Source organism: Mauremys mutica, chromosome 8 (genome assembly GCF_020497125.1).
Source record: "Mauremys mutica isolate MM-2020 ecotype Southern chromosome 8, ASM2049712v1, whole genome shotgun sequence".
NCBI lineage: Eukaryota > Metazoa > Chordata > Testudines > Geoemydidae > Mauremys > Mauremys mutica.
The window spans coordinates 104,606,707-104,630,006 of NC_059079.1; the positions used below are offsets into that span (position 1 = coordinate 104,606,707).

At 52.2% G+C, this 23,300-nt stretch overlaps 2 protein-coding genes across 2 annotated transcripts in view; one reads left to right on the top strand and one right to left on the bottom strand.

Moving 5' to 3' along the window:
- Positions 1 to 8,567, top strand: part of TCOF1 (treacle ribosome biogenesis factor 1) — a 34,698-nt gene extending 26,131 nt beyond the window's left edge. Inside the window, 6 exon segments of the mRNA XM_045028006.1 lie at positions 163 to 382; positions 2,973 to 3,536; positions 5,367 to 5,473; positions 6,193 to 6,249; positions 7,988 to 8,014; positions 8,016 to 8,567. Of these exon segments, the coding sequence (XP_044883941.1) occupies positions 163 to 382; positions 2,973 to 3,536; positions 5,367 to 5,473; positions 6,193 to 6,249; positions 7,988 to 8,014; positions 8,016 to 8,069 (1,029 nt within the window). The 3' untranslated portion in view covers positions 8,070 to 8,567.
- A 2,020-nt stretch (positions 8,568 to 10,587) lies between these two features.
- On the bottom strand, positions 10,588 to 22,302 carry CD74 (CD74 molecule). The gene is made up of 9 exons (XM_045027509.1): positions 22,021 to 22,302; positions 18,275 to 18,450; positions 17,383 to 17,474; positions 16,402 to 16,464; positions 15,962 to 16,057; positions 15,484 to 15,574; positions 13,978 to 14,166; positions 12,668 to 12,742; positions 10,588 to 12,099 (listed from the first exon to the last, which is right to left on the bottom strand). Exons 1-9 carry the CDS (start codon positions 22,089 to 22,091, stop codon positions 12,086 to 12,088), a joined length of 867 nt encoding a protein of 288 aa, XP_044883444.1. The 5' UTR covers positions 22,092 to 22,302; the 3' UTR covers positions 10,588 to 12,085.
- Between the last annotated feature and the right edge of the window lie 998 nt (positions 22,303 to 23,300).

Genomic DNA, 23,300 nt, shown 5'->3' on the forward strand with positions numbered 1-23,300 from the left:
TCCCAGTGGCCCCAAATCACGAAGGGCGCCTGAGGGGAGCCTGCCACCCTGGAGGGCCGCTCACGGGGCAGCTGGGAGTGGCAGTTAAAATGCCCTGGGTGGAGGCAAGAGGGTGCAGCCTCGGTGACTGTCTCTCTCACTCAGCGTGTGTGTGCTCTTCAGTCCCTTCTAACAGGTTATCTAGGTCTTTCTAAAGCTCCAGCAGTACCCCAAGTGCAAACACCTGCTTCCCTGACCTCACCCAGACCAGGGCGTAGAAAAGCAGCAGCTGCTGCCAGCACCCTCGCCAAACCTGGGAAAGCAGCCCTGCCTGACGTCTCGGAGAGCGACAGCAGTGACTCCGATACGGATGCTGAGAAGACGTCAGCCAAACAGAAGGCAGGTTAGTCCTAGGCCAGGGATCTCAAACTCAAAGCACCGCGAGGGCCGCGTGAGGACTAGTACATTGGCCCGAGGGCTGCATCACTGACACCTTTTCATCAATCCTTGAGGGGGCCTTTTAGGGATCTGGGGCAAAAATCTGTCTGGGGATTGGTCCTGCTTTGAGCAGAGGGGTGGACTAGACATCTCCTCCTGAGGTCCCTTCCAACCCTGAGATTCTGTGATTCTATATAAAGGTACAAAAGCCCCCACTCCACGCCTTCCATGAGGCCCTGCCCTCTCCCTACCCCCATTCCAACCCCTTCCCCAAATCCCTGCCCCTGTCCCGCCTCCTCCCTGAGCACGTGGCTCCCTGCTCCTCTCCCTCCCAACTGGAAAGCGCCAAGCGCCGCCAAACAGCTGTTAGGTGGCGGGAAGCACCTGGAGGTAGGCAGAGGAGCAGGGATGTGGCGTGCTGAGGGGGAGGGGGGCGACAGGGGAGGGGAGCTTGGCGGCCGCAGGAAATAACCCCGCAGGCCACGTGTTCCTAGGCTGTGATCTAGCTCACAGAGCTGAGCAGCTTTAGAACTGGTTCCAAAACATGCACTATATCAGGGCTCCTTAGACCATGGAGTAATCTCCCAAGGGAAGTGGTGGAAACCCCATCAGCCGGGACTTTTAGATGAGCTTGGAGAATATATGCTGGGGGGACAAATCCACATTGGCGGGGGCTGGAGTAGATGACCTATAATAGGGCTTCTCCATCTCGGAAATCTGAGTCCAGGTGAAGAGTGTGAATCACAAGACCACACTGTCCTTTACTGTGACAGTCTGCCGCTGCCCCCTGCTGGACACCTCTAGAAACATTGCAAGCTGTTCTAGGCTTCTGCATCCTTTCGGGAAGGGGCGGTTGGATGCTTGAGAAGCATACAACTGCTCAGTTATACAGCTTGCAAGGTGTTGCCATGTGCACGGCTATTCTGAATCCCGAAATTTAACTAACATTTCTAGTGATAGTTGCCAAACTTATTTCTGAAGTCAAAGACCAGCGAGCAATGAGAGCTCTCGAACCTGATAACTTGGGAGGTGTTTCTGTCTTCAGATATGTGCGGCACTTCTCCTGGGAACCATTTATGATTGGAAAAATGTGTCAACGCTTGATAAAGGCTGATTTAAGAATCACTTTTATCAAATGCTACCAACAAAATACCGGCCTGCTACATCTTCCATGGAGCTGCCCCTGTTGCGTGTCATTCAGAAATGTTGGTTTCGGGAAGGGCAAGCCAAAGGGAAGCACAAGGGAACAGCTGTTTGGATGGATGATTGAAACAGGATGTATGAACATAAGAACGGCCATACTGGGTCAGACCAAAGGTCCATCTAGCCCAGTATCCTGGCTTCCGACAGTGGCCAATGCCAGGTGCCCCCGAGGAGGATGACCTGTTCTGTTCATTCTAAGTGATCCATCCCCTGTCGCCCATTCCCAGCTTCTGGCAAACAGAGGCTGGGGACACCATCCCTGCCCATCCTGGCTAATAGCCATTGATGGACCTACCCTCCATGAACTTATCTAGGTTTTTTTGTTTGTTTGTTTGTTTTTTTAACCTGGTTTTAGTCTTGGCTTTCAACACCCTCTGGCAAAGAGTTCCACAGACTGACTGTGCATTGTGTGAAAAAATACTTCCTTTTCTTTGTTTTAAACCTGCTGCCTATTAATTTCATTTGGTGACCCCTAGTTCATGTGTTATGAGAAGGAGTAAATAACACTCCCTTATCTACTTTCTCCAGACCAGTCATGACTTTATGGACCTCAACCATATTCCTCCTTAGTCATCTCTTTTCCAAGCTGAAAAGCCCCAGTCTTATTAATCTCTCCTCACAGGGCAGCTGTTCCATGCCCCTAATCATTTTTGTATGGTCAAAAATCTTTCTCCCCACTGCCATTCAGTGGTTGTAAGTGAACAGTAGAAACCCAAGACTGAAAGATCTGTTGGGTTTCGTCCATATCCTCCCTACAGAGCTGTGTTGTGGCCTGTGATGTTCGGGAGGTCAGACTAGGTGTCTGCAAGGGACCACTGATCTAGAATCTACTCTCACAATGCTCTCAAAATGGAGGGACGTAACGGCATTGTCTTGATACAATCATAGTGCAAGCTGCCCACGTACAGCTGTGTCTACACCTGCAGATCCAGCCAGTGTTCTTAGTCTGGACCAGTAGAGACTTCAAATTCCCAAATTGTTTGGTTTTGGTTTGGGGGGGTTTTAGGGCACACGTTGGGGACCAGAATGCCCTGTTCTGTTCATTCCCTCTGAAGCATCTGGTCTGACCTGGTTCGGCCAGTCTTACGCTCTTATGAGCCCTTTGGACTCTTAATTTGTAGCCCAAGCCTGGCTTTTGTACTCTGAGTTAATGCACTTCCCGCACCCCCCGTCATAGAGCCCTGTAACAATACACCATTATGTTTCTGGGGAGATAAGTGACTATTTCTCTATGACACGAGTACCTGCACATTGCACTGTCTGGGGGCAGGGACTGGAGGTGTCTCCCTGGAGCTGGTTGGGTTGTAACCAAATCTTTTCCCTAAATCTTCTTATTTCAATTGTGTCTACAGAGAGCAAGTCGTCCTCTTCTGGGGAGGTAGCGGTCACCGCAAAAGTGGCCTCTGGCCAAGAGACTGCGGCAGGGAAAGCGGGCAAAGGAGGCGCCAGTCTCAAAGCCTCGCGGGCAAAGAAAGCCCTGGTGGTGACTCAGAATGCTGGTGGCCCTAAGGGCTCTCTGGGGACGCCGTCGCCGTATGCTCTGCTGTCCATCGCTCAGTCGGAGAGGGAGAGCTCGGCGAGCGACAGCGAAGACGGGGTGACCACTGCTGCCAAGGCTCCGGGTGGGCCAGCGCCAGGGGAGCTGGAGGGAGGGAAGAAGAAGCAGAAGGCGGCGAAGAAAACCCCCGCGGCATCAGCCAAGGCTCTGAAAGCAGCGAAAGCACCAAAGCTTGGGGACAAAGAGAACAAGAAGCAGAAATCCTCCGTGAAAAGGAAGCTGGCGGCAGGGGATGCCGGCCCTGCGGAGCCCAAGCCGAAGAAGCTGAAAAGTGGCCTCGAGACTCCCAAAAAGAAGAAAAGCAAAGGGGAGAGAGCAGCGGGCAGCAAGGAGAAGAAGAAGAAGAAAGCCAGTAAAAGTAAGGGCCCTGGTGCTGTCCCTCGCCCGGTTCGACTGTCACCGCTCCTCTCTAGACAGGCTAGTGCCTGCTGGTCTCTGCTGCCGGATCCCTTAAATGGCACCCCAGGGTCTGGTTCCTACGGGTTCGCTTGGGGCTCAGACGCTGCCCCCCAAAGCCAGTCCAGGGTTGAGCTGAACTAGTTAAGCAAGCGACTGAATGAATGTTAACCCGGGTCAGAGAGTGACTCTGCTGCGGGCAGTGAGGAGCTCTGCTCCCGACTGTGGCCGGCACAGCTGCCTGGCTTGCGTATCGGGCACGTGTCTGTCTGCAGAGCTGTCCTGCCGCCATTGCTAGTCCCTCGCAGCGATGCTTGGAGGGAGGAGTTTGTCTGTTTCCGCCCCGTCTCCAGAAATGTCCTTATGCCCCACCCATCGCTCTGCGCCCCTTCCCTTCCCTACTGTGCATAACGGCAGGACCCGGTCGGCAGGCTTAGCGCATGCTGGGAGACCAGGCCGGGGCAAGCTGCCGCCAGTTACAAGCTTTACAGAGCTGTTCCAGGGGACACCGGTGAAACCCTGCAGCGCTTTGAGGGCTGAAGCCAAGCTGGCTGGCAGTGCCAGCTCCCACACGGGAGGGTGGAGTTCCCAGCCAGGCAGGCTGGAGGTTGGGGTTGTGATCAGCGCCAGCTCCCTGAGTTTAAAACACTCTGGACGCGGCAGAAGCGCTTATGAGCTGGGTGTTGTCGGCGCTGCTCAGAAACGGCAGCCCCGTGACAAACCCTTTCGCTCTGTCGAAAGGCTCTGCATTGAGCTGTCATCTGCATAGCTCCTGCCTGCAGCGGCCCCTGCCTGGCTGCGTATTGTTACTGTACGTCCCAGCGTGGCAGCGAGCCACAGCGATCGCTGAAGATGACTCAATGCCATTAACGCTGCCCGGGTTGGGGGGAGAGAGAGAATGGAGCTGGGCTGCTGTCTGTCACTTCCAATTAAAAGAGCAGTTCCTGCCCCTGCCCTGCGGGTAGCCCCTGCTGGGGCTTTGCCTTCCGCGCCAGTGCACTGCAGATTCCCACGGCGGCTGGCAGAGCGCAGGCCTGCAGACGAGAGGTGCCAGCTCCCGGAGGGAGAGGCCGGAATAAAGGACAGAAAAGGGAGAGGAGGATCAAACACTATCTGCTGGGGGTTTCTATCGTGCAAAATTCCAGCTTCTCATCTGGGAGAGGGGCCCGGCAGTACAGCGTGGGGTGGATGGACAGGCTGTCCCGGGTGGGCTTTTGTGGGCTGGTGAAGGGCTGCAAAAATTAACAGGTTGCTCTTCTGTTTCTTAATTGTCTGTGTATTCAGTGCCAGTGACCTCCCAGCCTGCCCCCCAACACACACACGACCCATCTCAGAGAACCCCCAATTGGCTTTGCAGTATCAGCTGCGGTGGAAATGTGCCTTGGACCATGTCACCACATAGTTGTGCCCAGTCCATGTGAGTGGGCTGAAATGTCAGCCCAGGCCCTAGCTGCCGCTGCCCCCGTCTGTCTCCAGCCCGAGAGACGCCTGCATCATCTGCATGTGCCCAGTGCAGCGTGGGGTAGAACGGGGCATGCTCTCAAAGGCACGGCAGCTTGGGCGCTGGTGGGCCCTGAGCGGCAGGGCTGTGCGTTCACTGCTCTCCTGATGGAGCAATGCAGGGCAAGGCTGGGGCAGCTGCTAGCACAGGCACAGCCAAAGGCTCAGTGGGTGAGGCAGAGACGCACCCTCCGCGCCCCCCCCCCGGCCTCTCAGTGGTGTCTGACCCCCCCCAGGGCAGCCCTGATCCTGTCCCCTTTCACATGCACCCGGGTCCTTTTCTCTCTCCCAGAGAAGAAGACTGTGAAAGACAAGAAGAAGAAAAGCAAGAAGGCCGCAGCTGGAGCGGAGCCAAGCACGGACGGGTCTGCTTCCACCCACAAAAAAAAGAAAAAGAAGGTGGGTGGGTGTGTACATCCGCTTCTGCCCCCCAGAGCTGGGGGGGAGAGGGCTGGCTTCTGTCCTGTCCCTAGTGGGCAGGTACCCAGAGCACAAAACCATCAGCATCTGGGGCTCCCTTCTCCAGCGTCTCAGTGACAGAGCTGCACCCTACAGCTGGCCCCTTCAAGGCGTGGCAGCATCAGGGGTGTTGGAGAGGGATGGACTGACCTGGCCTTTGTTCCAGACTCCCCACTCTGACCTGCATGGGGGCGGGTGGGTGCTGGAGGGAATGGGGTTTTCCCTTGCTGTGCTAACGCTTAGTGTTGACAGCGCATTAGCGACCGACCCACCCACTCCTGCCTGAGTGCCCTGCTGGGCGTGGAGGGAGCGCTCCATGCTGCCCTGCTCCTGCAGATAGAGAGCTTTGCAAAGAGATCACGCTGGGGGAGTGCAGTGGGGAATCCCTGGCTGCGCGTCCCAGCAGGCTCTGCAATCGCTTTGTGGAGAGAAATGAATCACTCGGCTAAAAAGTGTTGGGGGCGGGGGGGAGGCAGGAGAGAGGAGTAGCCATGGGAGCGGAGCTGCTGGACAACTGGAAAGCTGATCTGAGCCACCCAGTGAAACTCCCTGGGGGGAGGAAGTGTCAATTTCTATGGAGTTAGCAAGGAAGCCTCCAGCTACTGTCACGGGCTGCAGAATTGGCTCTGCTGGGCCCAGTTCATATGGGGGTTTTACAGATTGATTTCTTTCCTAGAAGAAGAAAGCTGCTGAGCTCGAGAGATCCTTGTGAGAAGGTACGTGGGCCATGGGGCGACGTGTCGTTAGCTCTTCGAACTCCAAACCCTGAGCCCATTTCTGTATTCTTTGGTGGCACCCAACTCTGCCTGTTTTAAACCCTAGCCTTTAACAAGCGACCTCCATGCTGGCGGGGGTGTGCACACCTGCCTGTCTGGGAGTGCGGACCCAGGCCTGTGCATGGGAAGAAGTCGTGTGGAAAAAGCACCACGCAGGGCTCAGTCTTTCCCCCTTGAAGTCCTGCCCAAGCTTTCAGTGGTAGGAGAGTGAGATGGGACCTTTTTCTCCTGATGTACACGGACACGTTCGGTTTTCACGGGGTTCACCAGGAATGGGTCACCACAGAGCATGGCTCTGAGAACAACTGGATCCACAGAGTTAAGCAGTGGTGACAGGACAGCTCGCGAGATCTTTGTGCAGGACTCGCATCAGGGCCTCTGCTCCCAGCACGGGATCCGGAATTCCCCCAGCCCTGGCGGTTTTGGTCCCTATGGGCCGCGGTAGAGCCAGGAAGTATAAGCAAGTCTTCCCCGGCTGGCTGGCTGTGCACCAGCCCCTGAGCCTAACCGCTGGCCCCAGAACCTTCCAGCCGGTTCCTAATTGTTACCAGAGAGAGGCCGTGCAGGAACTGCACCTCTCTGGTCACTGCACTGCCAGCCTCAAGAGGCCAAAAATCACAGGGTGGGGGTGGGTTTATTTTATTTTTTTAAAACAATACAGAGTGTGTTTTCTGGGTCTCCTCTGTTTGTTGATCTCCCCCCGCCCCCCGGGCCAGGTGCTAGAGTAGGGGAGAAGCACAGGGGTCTGCCTGTCCCCATTGCTCCCAGGAGAGGAGGGGGCGGAGTCACCCCAAGCTGCTGGGCAATTTAGCCTGTGCGTCCCGTCCCCCCCATGAGAATGTCTCCAGATTGAACAGCTCTGATTGGGTTATTCTGCCCCAGGAGGCAGGCACGTGGAACAGCCAGCGATCCAAGGGCTCAGATTTAGCAGGCTGGCGCTTCTCTCATCAGCACTGGGCTGGCTCCAGTGCCAGCCAGAATTGCATCTCACCCGCGCATTGGCAGTGCTGTAGTAAGCTTTCTGGCTTCCTCGCCGCACGTGCCGCTGGCACCCTCTATCTGTGGTCAAAGACTTCGGCATCGCTGGCGTTACTTGCCTAGGACTCTGCCCCCAGCTCCCCTCAAAGCTTGAGGGAAGTTTGAACTTGGACAATAGAAGTGAAGGTGCTACTGGTCGTGGGGGAATTTGTCCATCTCTCTCAGAGTTAGTTATTGACCTTTCTCCGGGAGTCTTTACTTCCTGCTCAGCTGGCGGGCTGGTTCCCAGGGTGGCACGCGAATGCCAGTGCTGGGGGGCTGGAGGTGCAAGGCTCACACTCAGACCTCCTACTACCACCTTGGGGACCCAAATGCATTCAGAGCTGGTGCGCCCCTTCTCTAGCACAGGGGCACAAAGACCTAGGAGCGAGAATCCAGAATTCCAAGCCAAGGACCGTTTTAGCTTTTGGATACAAGCCCAAGGGAAGCTCATTTCTCCCGACTGTTTGTAGAATTAATAAGCCTTTTAAAAAGAAGCTGAGGCCAGGAGAGATGTAAGAGCAGATCGCACTGCCCCTCTACGAAGGGGGGTCCTTGCTTAGGGGAGTTTGCTGGTCACCTTGTGGCCTGGTAATAGGCCTTTCCATCTCTGTGGGATGGACTTAGAGAAGAAATAACAAAATCTTTTCTTCCCCTATAGAGCACCTCCCTCGGACGGCCGACAACGAATGAATGACAAAGGGGTGGAAGAAAACGGATTAAAACTCTTCTATTTTTTTTAAAGAAAAAGAAAATACTTTAAACTTCTAAATCTTAATTTATAACTTCTTCTTTTAACTGTGACTTTTAGAGCCAAGCATTGTACTTTGCTGCCTCAGCCGCTGCCTGGCTGGGACTGGACGTAAGTGTATATGGCTCCGCCGGAAACCCGCAGCCATTGCACTGTAACCAAACGAAAGGAGGCAATCGGAGCAGAGGGAATAAGAAGCCAGCACCTCCTGTGCGCCATTTCCCCTCTTCGAAGTGATATGCAGCAATCTCTCTCCAGAGCTATATTTTTTAAGAGAAACTTCCAATCTTTCTGTGATCGTGGTGTCTGTCTTTTTGCTACCTACTTAACAGCTTTTGGGTTCACTTTATAATATAACTTTAAAACCAGGTTCTCTTGGTATTACCTCCTAGGTCCCGTCGGAGGCTGTATTCAAGCAGCAGCACACACAAAGCACTGTTGGGTTCTTGGGTTTTTGATGGAACACAGAAATAAAATTGATTTTGATTGGAAGAGTGTCCCTGACTGGGCTCCAGGAAGGGCAACCCTTTTAAAGGGAACAAGTGCGTTTAAGCCCTTCCTGCCATACAGCGGGATACGGCTGCTCGTTAAATAGGAGTTGAGGATTGCTTTACTGGAAGTTTAAAGTAGGTGAGAGGCCCCAGTGGTCTGGCCTCTAAGGTGGGGGCATTAGAAAGTAGCTGCAGGTCAGATCCTTGGGTCTGGCTGAATGACCGTGAGACCTTGTCTTTGCTATGACAAAGTGGTGCTTTCTTACCGCCTGTTACAATGCCAGCCTGTGAAAGCTAGCACGTCCGGGTAAAGACAAGGCTCTTTCCCTCACTCGCCCCCCAGCTTTAATTCACCCTGCTGATGTGTCTGAAGATTATAAACTGCCTTGTCTTCTCTGGGCTGTTCACTTGAGTTAGTTAATGGGAGTTAAGAACACACCTCTCTTTTGTGGGGAGGACAAGACCTCAGGGGTGATGGGTGGAGAAGATGAGTGAGCTGCAGCCTGCCCTGTTAGGCTAGTAGGAAGGGTTGTTTAGAGACCCTCCTGCTGCCCAGGCATTGCAGAAGCACTTGACCCTTGACCTGCAGCGTGGGGGTGGAGGGGCCTGGAGTGACTGGATGGGAGCTGGAGGTGAAAGGGTCAAAGGCAGACCCATGGGCAGGGACCACAAGCTGCTGCTCTCTGATGGCTGGGTGGCGGGGGACAGTGCAAAATGGATCTGTTTGTTACCTTGGTCCAGATTCACATCATGGAACCCACCACCCCAGGAGGTGCTAATTGGCAGCCTCCACTTCAGGGCCAGGGGTGGCAGAGACCATCCTCCTCTTCACAGCTGGAGGTGGGCCCCTAGGTAAGGAGTGAGGTACTGGGTCAGGCATGCAGCAGCCTCTGCTCACGCAGTAAGTTGCATGGATGAACTTGCAAATCATAAAGGGGATTGCTGGTCCCAGCCCCCATGGGCCTCAGAGCTCAGGGGCAAGAGGTTCTCTAGAATTCCTCTCACCTGTTGGCTTGGCTGAGCTCCTCCAAAGCTAATGCTGCTCCTGGGGAGCCTACCACCAGCTAAAACCCTACTTCACCATGCGCCTGCTTTCTCAGGTTCCTTCAGCAGACCCCAAACTCTGCCTCAAAGACATAACCAGCACAAGGAGGAGAGCGGGGAGCTGTTGGTCAATAACATCATTTGCCTGCCTTGGAAGGGCAGAGCTGTGTGAGCCATGCAGACCCCAGGGGTTCCAGGTATTCATAATATGAGGTAGGTACAGCTGAGCCCTGGCAGGCAGGCAGGCCCTGGGATGGGGTACAAAGAGCTGCCTGCCCTGGGTATTTTACCTCAGTGGGGAGAGAAAAAGAGGCACTGCTGTTCCTCAATCTCCAGTGTGAAACAAGACCCTTTGTGCTGGTGGGGGAACAGGCCAAGCTCAGAGGCAGAGGTCAGACACCACCTTTGGCATAGGAGTCGTGGCCTTCAGCAGCCCTTTGCCCCCAGAGTTCTTCCCGCTGCAGTGGCACCACTCCACAAACTCCTGCTCATCCCTTGCCAGCTGCCACCACCCCTGCCTCATTTTACCAAGTGGAGTGAAAACAATCAATCACAGGACCATGCATTTAAAATTAATTGACTCCAGCTGCAAAATGCAAAAGGAAAGAGGAGTGACAGGCCCAGGCAGGAAGTCTGTGGTCATAGCTATGAAGACGTGATGCGAGCACTGAGCTGGACCAGTGGAAAAGGTTCTCCACACATCTGGGCCAGATGGGGAGATAAGTTGTGCTGGCTGGTGCCTGAAGGATGGGAGATGTCCCCCACTTCAGAGAAAGCACCCACCAGCTGCTACCTATGCAAAACATCTATCATCTGATCCTATGGAAAGTGAGCATCACTAGGACCAGGCAGTGGAGAACAGGAGGTAGATACACACCTATACATACCCAGGCAAGTCCACATAGGCAGTGGAACAGATACACTTACAAGACCCTGACCTGACCGAGAAATGCTTGTTAAATAGCTTCCAGGCAGTTTTTTAGTGGCGGTGGTTATTAAAAGTTTATTTGAAGTCATCAGCCTTGAGAGTTTGGTTATGCTGTAACAATCAAATACATTCAAAACACACACTTCTAGTTCCAAGATTAATTATTATGTTACCTGTTCAACAAAGAGCCTACCAAACACCAGGGTTAAGCGGGGGCTGGGGAAATACAGCCATATAAACTCATTTGCCTGTTTAAAAGATAAAGGAAGCCTGCATTCCTCTAGTACGCTAATGTCCTTCTGCAGCCCACTGAGTTTGGTTAAGAAGATCAGAGTTCATTGCTGCCGCATTTAATGTCTGTTCAGTGTGAGGAAAAGCCACTAGCCCATTCTTTAGCTTGAGCAATCTCAAACCTTGCCTACCGCCTTCTTGATTAGATTTTCCCCACCACCCATGGACCCGGAGGCGCTTCAGAACCCACTGCTAGCCAGGTTCTCAAACTAAGCTCTCTAACGCTGTGATGAAGCGCAAAGCACTGCTCAAGCAATCAGGGTATTTCAGTGGCTGAATGCTCTTGCCCATGTAATCTGGAACAGCATGTGCTTCATAGGGTGGGATACTGCCTACCCCAGCTTGGTCCTTTAGGAAGGGGGAGAGAAGACCCGTGCTACTTATCAGCACTGAATACATGTTTAAGAGCTGCTGGCAGGTTCAGTGAATTTGGAGGTTGCACTGAAGAGAGACATCCCAGCATTATCATCCAGTGCTGTGGCAGTCAGAACCGTATGGACACCCCACTGCACACACAAACACTCGGTTCTTTTTCTTGGAACAACCAGACAAGTCTGCACGGGTGGCTGGCCATTCCAAGACCATGGTTTGAGAACTCATCCAGACCCTCAGAGCCATGCATAAGCGAACAGAGGGCCTGATTCTCCTCACGTACACTAGAATAAACCAGAAATAACTCAGCTGAAATCAATGGAGTTCCACCGCTGTAAGGGAGGGAAGGATCATGTCCAGAGTATCTAATTAACAATACACTGAGATAATTGAATTGAAATTGGCCATGTTTTGGACCTGGATCCCCTCTTCCCATTGGGCAGTGCTGATGTTACAGGAGCAGTGGTACTGCACACGCCCCCATCGCTATTCAGACACCTGTGGTTATACATGCAGCTGCTAATGTGCTCTGATTAGCCAAGAAAGCACTAAGAGCTTTATCCTTCGCCTGCCTTTGATTGCAGTTCAGGGGGGCACTGCATCCTTTCTCCACTAAAAGTCCTAATATTTTGCTGGCTTGCTACAGCACATCTTGGTACAGAGCGAGGCACTGGGCTTGGCGGACAAGGATCTATAATCTACCCATTTGGATCGCCTGCTAAGACGATCAATATTACTCAGTGCCTGAACAGAGGCACTCAGCGGCTGCGCTGTAATTCAGGAAAGCAATTTAAAAGCGTGAGTGAAATAGAGCAAGAATGTGAGCGGTAACTCTGCAAACTGGAGTCGGAGACAGAAGGTGCCAGGCCTCTGCATCCTCTTCTACTTGGCGGGTTCTAGGCGGGAGAGGGAGAAAAGAGGGAGGAAATTAGATAGACCTGAACCCAGGAAGTGAGACTCACTGCATCCAGCTGGGTTTCGGTGAAGCAACAATCCAGTCATTTCTTTGTTCTGCTCCAATCACCATCAGGATGAGGCCAATACAAAGCACCTCTCCAGCTGGACTGACGCGTGAAGACTAGATTTCACTCCCAGCCAGAGTCCATACACCTGGCCATGCAGCCACGGGTACCAGCCTTAAAGCCCCCACACCACGGCAAGAAAATGAAAATCCAAATGGCACTTTTCCTTGCTGCTCCTGATTCCATTGAATAGGTGGCCCAGGCCTGCGAAGGCCTTTGCCTCCCCACTTCTGGGATATCCATACTTCTCATCTATCCCCCAGCCCAGATCAATCAGTCCTTCCTTCATCTCCCTTGCTTCCTCCTGATCATCCCTGTGCCACACGGCATCATTCACCTGGCCACTGGGCCTAGGAGTCTAACCACTGCCACCTTCCAGCCAACTCTCCCCATCCCCTCGCCGAGTCACAGCCCCCAACCCTAGGCTGGCTCAGACGCTCACCTTTCCCAGAATCCAGCTTCAGCAGATCCACACCCGAGTACATCAGTTCTTCGGTTTCCAAACCACTCGGAGTAACTGCAGCAAGACACAGCAAGAGATTCGGCATTTTATAGCACACCTGAGACAGGCACATCCATCTCGGCTACCAACACACCTAGGACGCTTTGTGCTAGCCTGGATCATCATTACATGCTGGATTCATCAGAACCTGCCCATCACCCTGACGTGTGGGCTCTGATTTTCCTGAGTGTCTGATTCACCAAGGAGTTTTAGACACCTCACTTCTCTCTGTGCGTGTCAGGCTAACAGTCCTATTTGGGGTCGCCACCTTCAGCGGCAACGCCCAGCAGTGGGATGAAAACGGGGAACTCGGGGATTCTTGGATTGCTTCCCCCATCTCTGAGAGCAAAGACCCTTCATTTCTTCAGGGAAGGTTGTGTGGGGCACTGGCCGTGTGTGGCCCCAGACTGGAGTCTGGACACAGCTGAGATAGTCCTACTGCTCTGGTTCTCTGGGACCTCCACACACACGAGATGGGTGCTGGCCAGGCCGGGACGGTGACAGCTATCTCCATTTGACTAAGCCAACAAGGGCGGAAGCTTCAGTTCATACATTTTCAGAGTGCACCATTCAGAAAAGATGGTAGCAACATAAGGGCACCCTGTAGTAGGGAATCAATGATCTCCCAGGATATGGGGTAGTGAGAACTCAGCAAAGGAGATAGTTCCCATTCTTCAGCCAACTCTAGGCAGACATAGGCAGTGCAATCTCACCCTTTATCGTTTGTCCATGTCTACGATCCTCCGCCTTATATTTGCTCCTAATAGGCTGCATTTCCTATTGTGTTATCTGGGTTCTTCCCATTGATGACCTAGGGTCTGATCTTGCCAGGCGCTGAGCACCTGCTGGTTGATGCTGAACACCCTCAACTCCCACAGGGCCGGTTGCTGAGTATTCACAATTCTCCTTGGTTTCCTTTGGAGTTGTGAGTGCTCGGCGTCTCTAAAAAACAGCTCCATTGACTTCCATGACAATTGAACATGCTCAGGAGTTCGCAGGATCAGGACCCAGTTCAGATACAGGAGCACTGCAGTGCCCTGAATCCTGTTTCCCAATGAACGCTCTGGGCTGCATTTGACTTTCCCAGAACGATTGATTTATCGGCCAGTCCAATGGCCCCGCATTGACACAACGCCTACTGTGCTCATCGGCTTAGCGGAGCTAGAACACACGAGATCATAGGCAGCGTCTACATGCACATGTGCTCCTCTCCCCTTCCCCTGGCCAGCCAACGTGAAATAAGCTCCTACCAGGGCAGTCCAGCTTTCCACGGGTCTCAGTGCCTTCAATCTTGGTGCCATTTTTGTAGACGCACCAACAGTACCCCGTGCTGGCATGGCACTGCTTGGGAAGATAGTCACCATGTTCGTCACACTGGGGGTGGAACCGACCCGGGTAGACACCACTAAAACTTGACTCCGCCTGGCACTTAGATTGCACTAAAGCAACAAGCACAGGAAATACCCATGAGTATGTTTTATTCTCCCCGCCCCCGCTGGGGTCTTACCAACATTAAGCCCTTGAGGCTATTCAGCCAATCCAATAGCTTGCTTGCGTGAGCACTGAAAAGGCGGCAGGATACCCTGTGCAAAGAACTTCTCCACACTGGGCTGGCCCATTGGCACGGCCCCAGGGAATACCATTGTGCAAAAATATATTAACTTCACTGGGACAACGGCTTCATGGGGATTGCTCCCAGGAAACCATTTAGCCTCGTGATAACAAAGGGTAACGGCCGCTGCTTAATGGAGACAGTATTAACACAAAGTCTGCTCATGGGGATTCATCCAACCACTGCAGAGTGAGTAAGTGGCTGGGAAATCCAGGCTTGGCGCTGTCCATACTGAAGCAGCTAGATGAGGAAGTGAGAGGCATCTCAGCAAAATCTCAGTTTCACCTTTGTATCCAATACAGGGCTGTATGTGATTATGAGGCTTTTCAGACTTGTTTAAAAATGGATTCTCGTCTATCCCCGTAGGATGCTCCCATATGAATCACATTGCTGGGGGCGGGGGCTTAATTGGGGCACTGGGCCTCTTCCATGAGGATTCCCCATTTGGCTGCAATAACTGGGATTAAAAATGAATTGTTCTTTATAGACACTCCATGTGTGCCCACCAGGGTCACCCCAGCCTGGAAGTGGAATGAATTTTGCTTCTGTTGTAACGGGGCAGAATTCAAAGCAGCAACCCTTGCGAGGCAAAGCCCCATCGGTTTGTGAAGAGCCAGAATGTCAACCGATCTATTTCCAGGTGTTCTTAAGGCGGCGGCGATTGGCCTAAGGCCCACTCTGCTCCCAGCGGAGGATGCAGCTTTGGAAATCTAGCTGCTAAAAGCTAACTCACAACACACCCCGCCTCAAGGATTTGGGAAGGCGGTCCCATAGTATCAGGTTTCGTACTGCCTCCAGCAAAGCTCAAACCCGTGTTCCCTGGGATTTTCCCTGACATTCCTCAACAGCAGCTCCTCGGGCTGATGGGCCCTGAAGTGCCCCAGTGGTCCAACAGTGGCCTTAACCTGCAGCCTCAAGGATGGAGTGAAAACTACAAGTTTGGCAAAAATTGAGATTCTCAAAGGGACACAGGAGGACTCTGGGGAAGGAAAAAATCCCTAGCTACCAAAGAGCAGAACCATTCCAAGAGGGTACATGCTTCCACTGCCCTCCAAGATGCTCTGAACCTTGGCCAGTGATCTCCTGGGTTGACCTGAGGACCATTCCTACCCTAAAGGAGTTAGGGCCCCCATAACCCCGATACCTTCATCTGCTGGGACCTCAGTAGGTTGCACAGTTTGTGGGGTTTTGGCCATTTCAAAGAGCAGCCACTTGTGCATCCAGGATTCAAAGGACTGCAAGAGACCAACAAGGGGAAGAAGGTGTTGTTAATAAAATGCACCCAACAAAAACAAATGCCCCAGACAACTGGCATAGCCCCCCTGCCCCCATCTGATCAGGGTGACACTGGAGCCCTCCCTGCTTTTGTGCTCTCACGTCTGCAGCACAAAGTCAGGAGCAGGACAGCTGGGGTCCCTTGTGAACCCCCAGCCTCCCCTGCAAGGGTGGTCATGTAACCATGACAGCAGCCCGGCTGCAGGTTGTGCTTTGCCATGCAATGCAGCCATACTCCCACCAGGATACCCCCATTCCAGCCCCAGCCCACTTCAGCCGTTAGGTGCAAAGGAGGAGGTGGAGCTGCAGCCGGTCCACTAGCCAGCTGGCCGAGTGAGAGCACTGACCTGCCAGTCTCGGTCTGTCATGGAGTTCTTCAGGTGGTTCAGATTCTCCATCAGGTTATTCTGTAACTCAGGGAACATCTTGCTGGGGTCTGCCCGCTACAGGAGGACCAAAGGGGACAGCGTTAACAGCAGGCTGACACCTGGGAGCCAGAGAGAACTCACCTGCCACAGTCAAGCCGAGCTCTCCGGGAACAAGGGAACACTGAGCCATGAGCCTAAGTGAATGAGAGCAGCAGATGAAGGGACAGAGAGAGAGAAAAGCAAGGCTGCTCCTAATCCAATGGCTCTTAAATAGTCCATACCCCTTGCCCAAAAGAACCAATAGGCTAACAGGGCTGAAAGGAAGTGGGTCTGTGGAAATGCCCAGCTATACATGGCTGTTGCAGACAGACCCAAGAGCGTGACAGAGGCAGCCACAGGAACAGAGAGGAGGCTCTTACCAGCAGCAGGTGTTTGACTTGATCCGTGGTGCTGTTGCTAAGCTTGGCCGTGTTCTCCAGGGGCTAGAGAGGGGAGAGAGAGAGAGCATTGGCGTTGTGATGGTCAGGATGAGGAGCTGAAGAGCCAGAGACTTAAAGCAGATGGCCTGTAGCTGGAACGGGATGAGCAGGACATGGCCAGTCTTGGGGGTTCTTTTTGGCAGACACGGAGTCACTTGGCTACCAGGGAGCCAGGCTGGCGAGGGTGGACGCTGCACCACAAGAACCTTCAGCAGAACTTCTTCACCCCAGGGCAAGCCAATTCCTGGAAATACTGGACCCCACCGGGAAGTGGAACCTTTCTCAAAGCCTGCGAGCCCTGCATGGCCCTGTGTACGGCACACGGAAGAACAGCTGAGCTTTGGGAAATACCAAGCTGACCACCTCCAACCGCTCCCCTTTCTCACCCACTGTCCCAGAGGGGCTCAACACATAAACTCCACCCTAAGCAAGCTCAGGGGAAAGAGAAAGGCAACTACCTCTTATTCTGGGGAGTGAATGGGCCAGAACCTGGGGAATGGGACACAGAACTTTCACCCCTCCATCACTGGTGTGAATGCAACAGGTGGGAGATGGTGGTCTCCATCCAGGTACTAACGGGTGGGTTTCCGCAGCACTTTGTGTATGTCGCTCTAGTTGGCAGAAGTTCCAAGGACTGAACAGACCCCTAGGAGTTGGGACCCAGTAACCAGCAGCAGGAGACCCAGCCACCGGAGAGAAGCCCAAGCTGCTGCTGAACAGAATGTATTGCAAGGTGCTGGCTGAGGTCTCAGAGGTGGGATGGCCGGGGCTACTTTCTGCTTCTCTCACTGCTGACCACATAGCAGCTATGGCACAAGGCTTAGAAGAAACCACTCAACCATGTTCCCAAACAGGCGACGAAACTGCTGCCAGAGCAGCATCCAAAACTGCATGCAGAGGGATCCAGGGGACGTCTCTTACCGTCATGTCCACCTTTGGGGCGAGTGGCAGCTCCCTCATGACCATGGGCATGCTGAACTTTGCCATCCTCAGCTTGGAAGTTGGCTTGGCACCTGCAGAGGAAAGAGAGAGAGAGAGAGATTAATGGACCCCCAAAGTCCATTCTGGGCTCAGTGTCTCCATAAGCCGGAGTCAAATCACCATAAGGGTCCCTGTGTTTTAGCTTCATGGGACTTTATCACCCTCAGCCTGAGCTCAGGGCCTATCCTGCACTGTTCCCGTGCTGCAATGTCCAGGCTGTTATTTTTATCATGCTAGGTTCAGCAGAGCTAGTGTGAGTCTGTCTACCCAGGCTGGGAAACACATGGAGTCACTGACCCTGTGGCCAAGGCTCCAGCCAGCCCTGGCAAGACTCCAGCCAGTTTCCCAGGGCCTAGTGTTGGGGGCCGAGGTGATAAATGGTTCCTTGGTAGGTACTGGTATCACAGCCAGGTTCCACCCAGAGCTCCAGCATGATGGGCAGGAATAGCACCACAGAGGCTCCGTCCTCCCACACGCCGCGAATGGATGGAAGGATAAAGCAGCGCTCAGATGGCCTCCGTTCTGATCCAAACTCTCACCCGTGCAAGTTTCACTTCCCCCTCTCCATAGGTAGGGGCGAGGAAGGAAACATGACGAGACCCAGTAGGGTAAGACAGCACAGGAATCACCGTCTCCAGAAGAGTCTAGATGACTCCAGGAGCCTTGTTAATAGCAATCTCCAGAACTCTTTCCTCCATCTCTCTGGGGAGCTTGATCTCCACCAGCCAAGAGAGCCGGGGGGACGCTGTGGGACTGAGAGTACAGCTGCCACATCACCCAACTGGCCTAGGCTTGTGCCCGTACAGTGCAATCATGCTGGGCGATTACTCACTTTGGGGGAGTTTCCGGGTCAGGGCCTCCAGCTGCAGATTCTGGGAGGTCTTGGTCAGCTTGCTGATCTGGCCACTCTGCTGATACACGAAGTAGACGGTGACGGCCTGGCCGGCAATCAGCAGGGCCACCAAGATGGAGACAGCAGAGTAAACAGCTCCACGGCTGCAGTAATTCCTGCAAGACAGAGGGAGGCTAGTGCCCAGCAAACGCCAGCTGCAGCCGCCCGCATCAGCCACCAGCCTCTTGGGATACACTGCATTGGCACTGAGTGCAGAATATGCTATTCTCCAGGGGTTCTTATACCACCCTTGCACTGGAGCACCAACCAGCACAGCTTTCAGTAGAGCACTGAGAGTTCGTTCTCTCTCATCCTCTCCCCGGGAGGTGTGCATCATGCACGTGCAGTGGAGGGTTTTGTTTTGGTAATTATCTTCTTTAGTGGTAAAACAATTGTTCTCAGGGCGGCCCAAGTTCAGTCGGGGCACTGAACTATTCAGCTATTCGGCCCATCTGAAAGCATCCGTCACTCATCCAATGCCCTCCCCACACCAAGGCCATGGAGATTTGGGTTAGATCGGACCGATCAGCTACTTTGTCCAAACTGGATGGAAATGGCATGACTACTGGGACTTCCAACGCTTTCCTTGGGAGACAATTTCACGGGCCAAAAGATCTCACTGTCGTCCCTTGTCATGTTGCGTGGAAATGCAAGAGCTAAGGGCTCTTCTTGCCATGCGAGACCTGGCAGGGGAAGTGAAACAGTTTTCTAAACGGTGGGGGTGGGGAGGGAGGACGGTGTGTGTGTGTGTTGGGGTAGGAGTGCAGGGGATTGGTTGCTGGAGAAAATAATCTCAAACACCTAAGACTGTGAAGAGAACTCTTCCAAGAGGCCACATGGAGTAAAGAGTTGAAGAGGTTCTGAAGCAGCACATGGTATACTTTGCGAGCATGTCAGTATAGGGTAGTTTATGTACACAATTGTTAAATGCCTTTTGCCTCCATATTTTGCACATTCTCTCAAGGTAGGGCACAATTCAATGCCAGCTGAAGGCAATAGTTAAACTCCCACTGATTCCAGTGGGTATTGGATCAGATCCATCCTCAACTTGGCATGAGAAAATCCAGATTATGTTGGGGGAAGGGGAAATGGAGAAAATTGGCCATGTTACTGCTCCTGTTGTTCCCACAGTCCATTTATTGCATACGGCATGCTCGAGAGAGAGAGGAGAATTGTCAAGCATTCTAATTGAAAATGTATATATAATTTGGAGACTCTGGAAAATCAGACTCAAAAGTTAACATAAAAGAGTGGACCCCCTGCTTCACGGGAACAGCTTTGTTCATGAGGATAAAGGAATCTAGAGATTACTGGGTGATAAAGAACTATTTGATTGTATAAAAAGACCATTCCTATTTTCGGGTAATGGATAAAGTACCATAATCATACTGCTTCACCTCTTCTTGCATTGTATTCATCTCTCCTTTTTCCTGTTCTTTTGTCTTCCATACACATAGATTTACTGATTATAGTTCTTTTGCGAGTTCATTTCACACACTTATAATTTTAGTAGCCTAAACTTTAGGCACACTTTTTAAAAACCCTAACAAAATATCACTTTTATAAAGAATCTGACATGCTTTTATACACTCTCCTATTTGCTTTTTCTCCCAGGTGAAAGCACATGGAGCAACTCTGCATGATCAGGCAAGGGAAATAATTAGGAGACTAATGGGCTAGAAAGCTGTCTTAGAAACAAAAGCATCCCAGCAGGGAGCTTGCTGAACACTGGAGGAGCAGTGTCCTATTGCAGAAGGCCAGCTCTGTGCTTAGAGACGCATGCACAACTCCCACTGAAAGCAGCAGGCCGGGTGCGCATGTACGTGGGGATGGACTCTGCCCAAGTTCCACTAGCTCCACAATCAGCAATTGGTATTAAAGCAGGTTTCAAAAAAGATTCCCAAATTACGTTTCTACCTTGCAACTGATGAGGTCACCCAGGAACCGACCTATTAGAAAGAGGATCCAAGTTCCACAGACTACCTTTTTTTGCACCCAGCCTTCATTCTTCGCAGGTGTTATTGGAAGGAGGGGGAGGGTGTTTTAGAAAGGCAGCTAGATTGATCAGAGCGGGACTCTCATTTACTAACAAGGTGGCAAGCCTTGCGAATTGCTGATGGGCCCAAGGCAACCCGAGAAGCTTAGTGCTAGACATGCTGTCTTGCTGTAGGAGCAGATCCTGCAAGCTCTCTCACGGAGCAGTCCCATGGGCATCAATGGAACTACTCACATGAGTAAGGGCTACTCAAAGTAGTAAGGGTTTGCAGGATCAGGCCCATCGGTTGGAGAACACAGGATTTGTGTCTGTGCTGTCTCTGTGGCTGCTACAGCACAGACACACAGCGACAGAAAAAGTAAATTCAGCCTGGAGCTGATCCAGGCCTGGTCAAACAGGTTCCTTTCTCCGTCCTATGTTACTGTTCTGATCGTCCTGCAAACCATCCTGCCCAGCAACTCCTGATGTCATGAGACGTCTGATTTCTCAGTGGCTGTGGCTGTTTGGTCTGGTGTGGTTGGAAGGTTGGCTGATGCCCAATATTGCATTTCCCTGTGCTAAGGGGATGGTTACTGATTTGCACAAGTGCAGCAATTTCAGAAAGCCACAGGAGAAAGCCCTTCCTTCTCAAAGCCTTTCCACTAGGATCCTCTATACTGGTACAAATGGTAGGGACAGTGGGGGAGATCTGCCCTCCCCCGGGCTGTATCTGCTCAGGAAGTTTGATCCAAGCAATGCTTCAGGCCAAGGAGAATTCCAGAAACACTGGATATTAAATAACAGCATCGCTAGCACCCTGAGCAGAAGATGGGGGCACAAAGTTAAGTTGTATTGTCCACGCTCCGGGACACGCGCACCTAGAAGATCACATTCTCCAGGGGAGAGTTTCCAGAAAGGGGCAGTCAAGGGTGTTGAATAAAGGCACTCATTTAAAAATATCGCCTGGCCGTGGCTTGATTTACGGGTCAGAGCTGTGCCACCATAGACTCAGTTTTCTGCCTGGCTGTGGTGTAGCACACACCACAGCCAGGAGCGCTGCACGGGTGTCTAAGGCACATGCTGGTCAAACAACGAGAAGGGTGTATTCGGTATGCAGAATCATGTCTAAACAGCTCATTGGAACTGGGATGAACAGGGCCCAGATACCATCACCCAAGGGTATAAAATAACTCAAGAGATTTTACATGATTCCCATGTCGGGCTTTGGTTAACACGGGGCCAGTTCACAAACAGGGCCACAGATTGCAGAGGGAGTTGTGCAGAGTGGGGCAAGGAATAAAGGGCAAACAGCTTCCCATCCACCCACCCCTCCTGCAGGGTGGGAGAGCCTTGCGCAGATACCACAAGCTGTCATGCAGCTGGGCTTGAACGCTGGGCTTTTTAAAGAGCCCCGTACTCTCCCACATGTTAACATAAGGTAACCAACTGCCCACATCTGAGTTCAGGAGAAAGAAGGGAAATTCAAGTTCAACATTCAAGCCCTGCTTGGGAATCTGGTCAGGTCAACCAGTGAAGAACTCATTTCCCTTGAAACGCCATCAGCTCACGCTGTCCATTACCAAGATTTAAATGGCCCCTCCATTCCATTAACTGAGCCCACCTTCCTTCTCCTGCTTCCAGAGCCCTCCCTACCTCCCCCTGCCCAAAGAAATACAAAGAAAAGGGGATTGAAAACACAGATGAGGAATACCTCTGTTCTCCAGAGTCCGGGGCCGTGACATCCTGGGTGGAGATCAAGTCCCGTCTGTCTTCGTCTTCCATGGTGCCTCTTTCCCTCTAGCTGACTTCTGCTGCGCAGCTGGCGATGTTCTGGGCTCTGCCTGCACCTAGCACGGTCTCTAAGTTGATGCTAAAAGGGAAACTAGATCCTGTTCCTTTGATCTTTCTTGAAGCACAAAAACTAGGAAGTGAAAGCTACAAAATATCAATAGTTGGAAATACCCTACCAAAGCCTGCCCACCCCCAGTCCAGCCACATAGAGCCGTCGGCCAGGGCTATTATTTAAAGTGCGGCATTAGAAATAATCCTATTGGCCACTCAGAGGGCATCACTTGTTTCTAGGCAAACCTTTGAATTCACAGTCCTCATCTTGGAGTTGCATGAGTGGATGGAACCAGCACAGTGATCTCATTGTTTAGAATACAAATTCCCAATGGATATAAGAGAGACAAGGTGGGTGACAGAAACTCTTTTACTGGACCAACGTCTGGAGGGGAGAGAGAGAGAGAGAAGCTTTCGAGCTACACAGAGCTCTTCTTTGGGTCTGGGACAGCTGCTCCCAATGTCCCAGCTAAATACAAGGTGGAACAGATTGTTTAGCATATGTTGAAAGTGGCCATTCAGGATGAAACAGGCAACGTTTCCCTCTCCCAGATCAGTTCTGAGGCAAGAGATTTTGCATCAAATCAGGACAAATTGTGAACACTGCAATATTTAACGCAAACGCACCCACACATAGTGGCTTAGGGGCGGACTTTGCCTTTTGAGCTACATACTTGGGGTCCTGCACAAGCATCTTAGGGCAGAATTTGACTTTTGGGGCCAGATCCTCAGCCAGTGTGAACTGGTATCACTCCATTGACTCCAGTGGAGTTCTGCTGTTTCACTAGCTGAGGGCCTGGCCCGTAGTTTTTACATATTTTCACTGTACCACTCGCAAAAGGTTATTAGGAGAAATGTAAATGAGTCAGCACTAAGGACACACCCAGTCACTCTTTAGATCCTACTCAGTTACATATGATTAGGGTTGGACAAGCCATGCTAGGGGTTTAGTGGAAGAGTTACTACTTTTTATGTAAAGGGGGGGAAGAGTTTTTATTTGAAAAGGAATAAGTTAGCCTTTGGGCTGACCCCTCCCAGGTTGCTCTCAGCACACGTTCTGTTTGGCTAACGTTTCAGTCTGTCAAGGGTGGGCGGAAATATGTAAAGCAGGTACAAGTGCCTTTTTGCAATTATACCACATAAAATGGC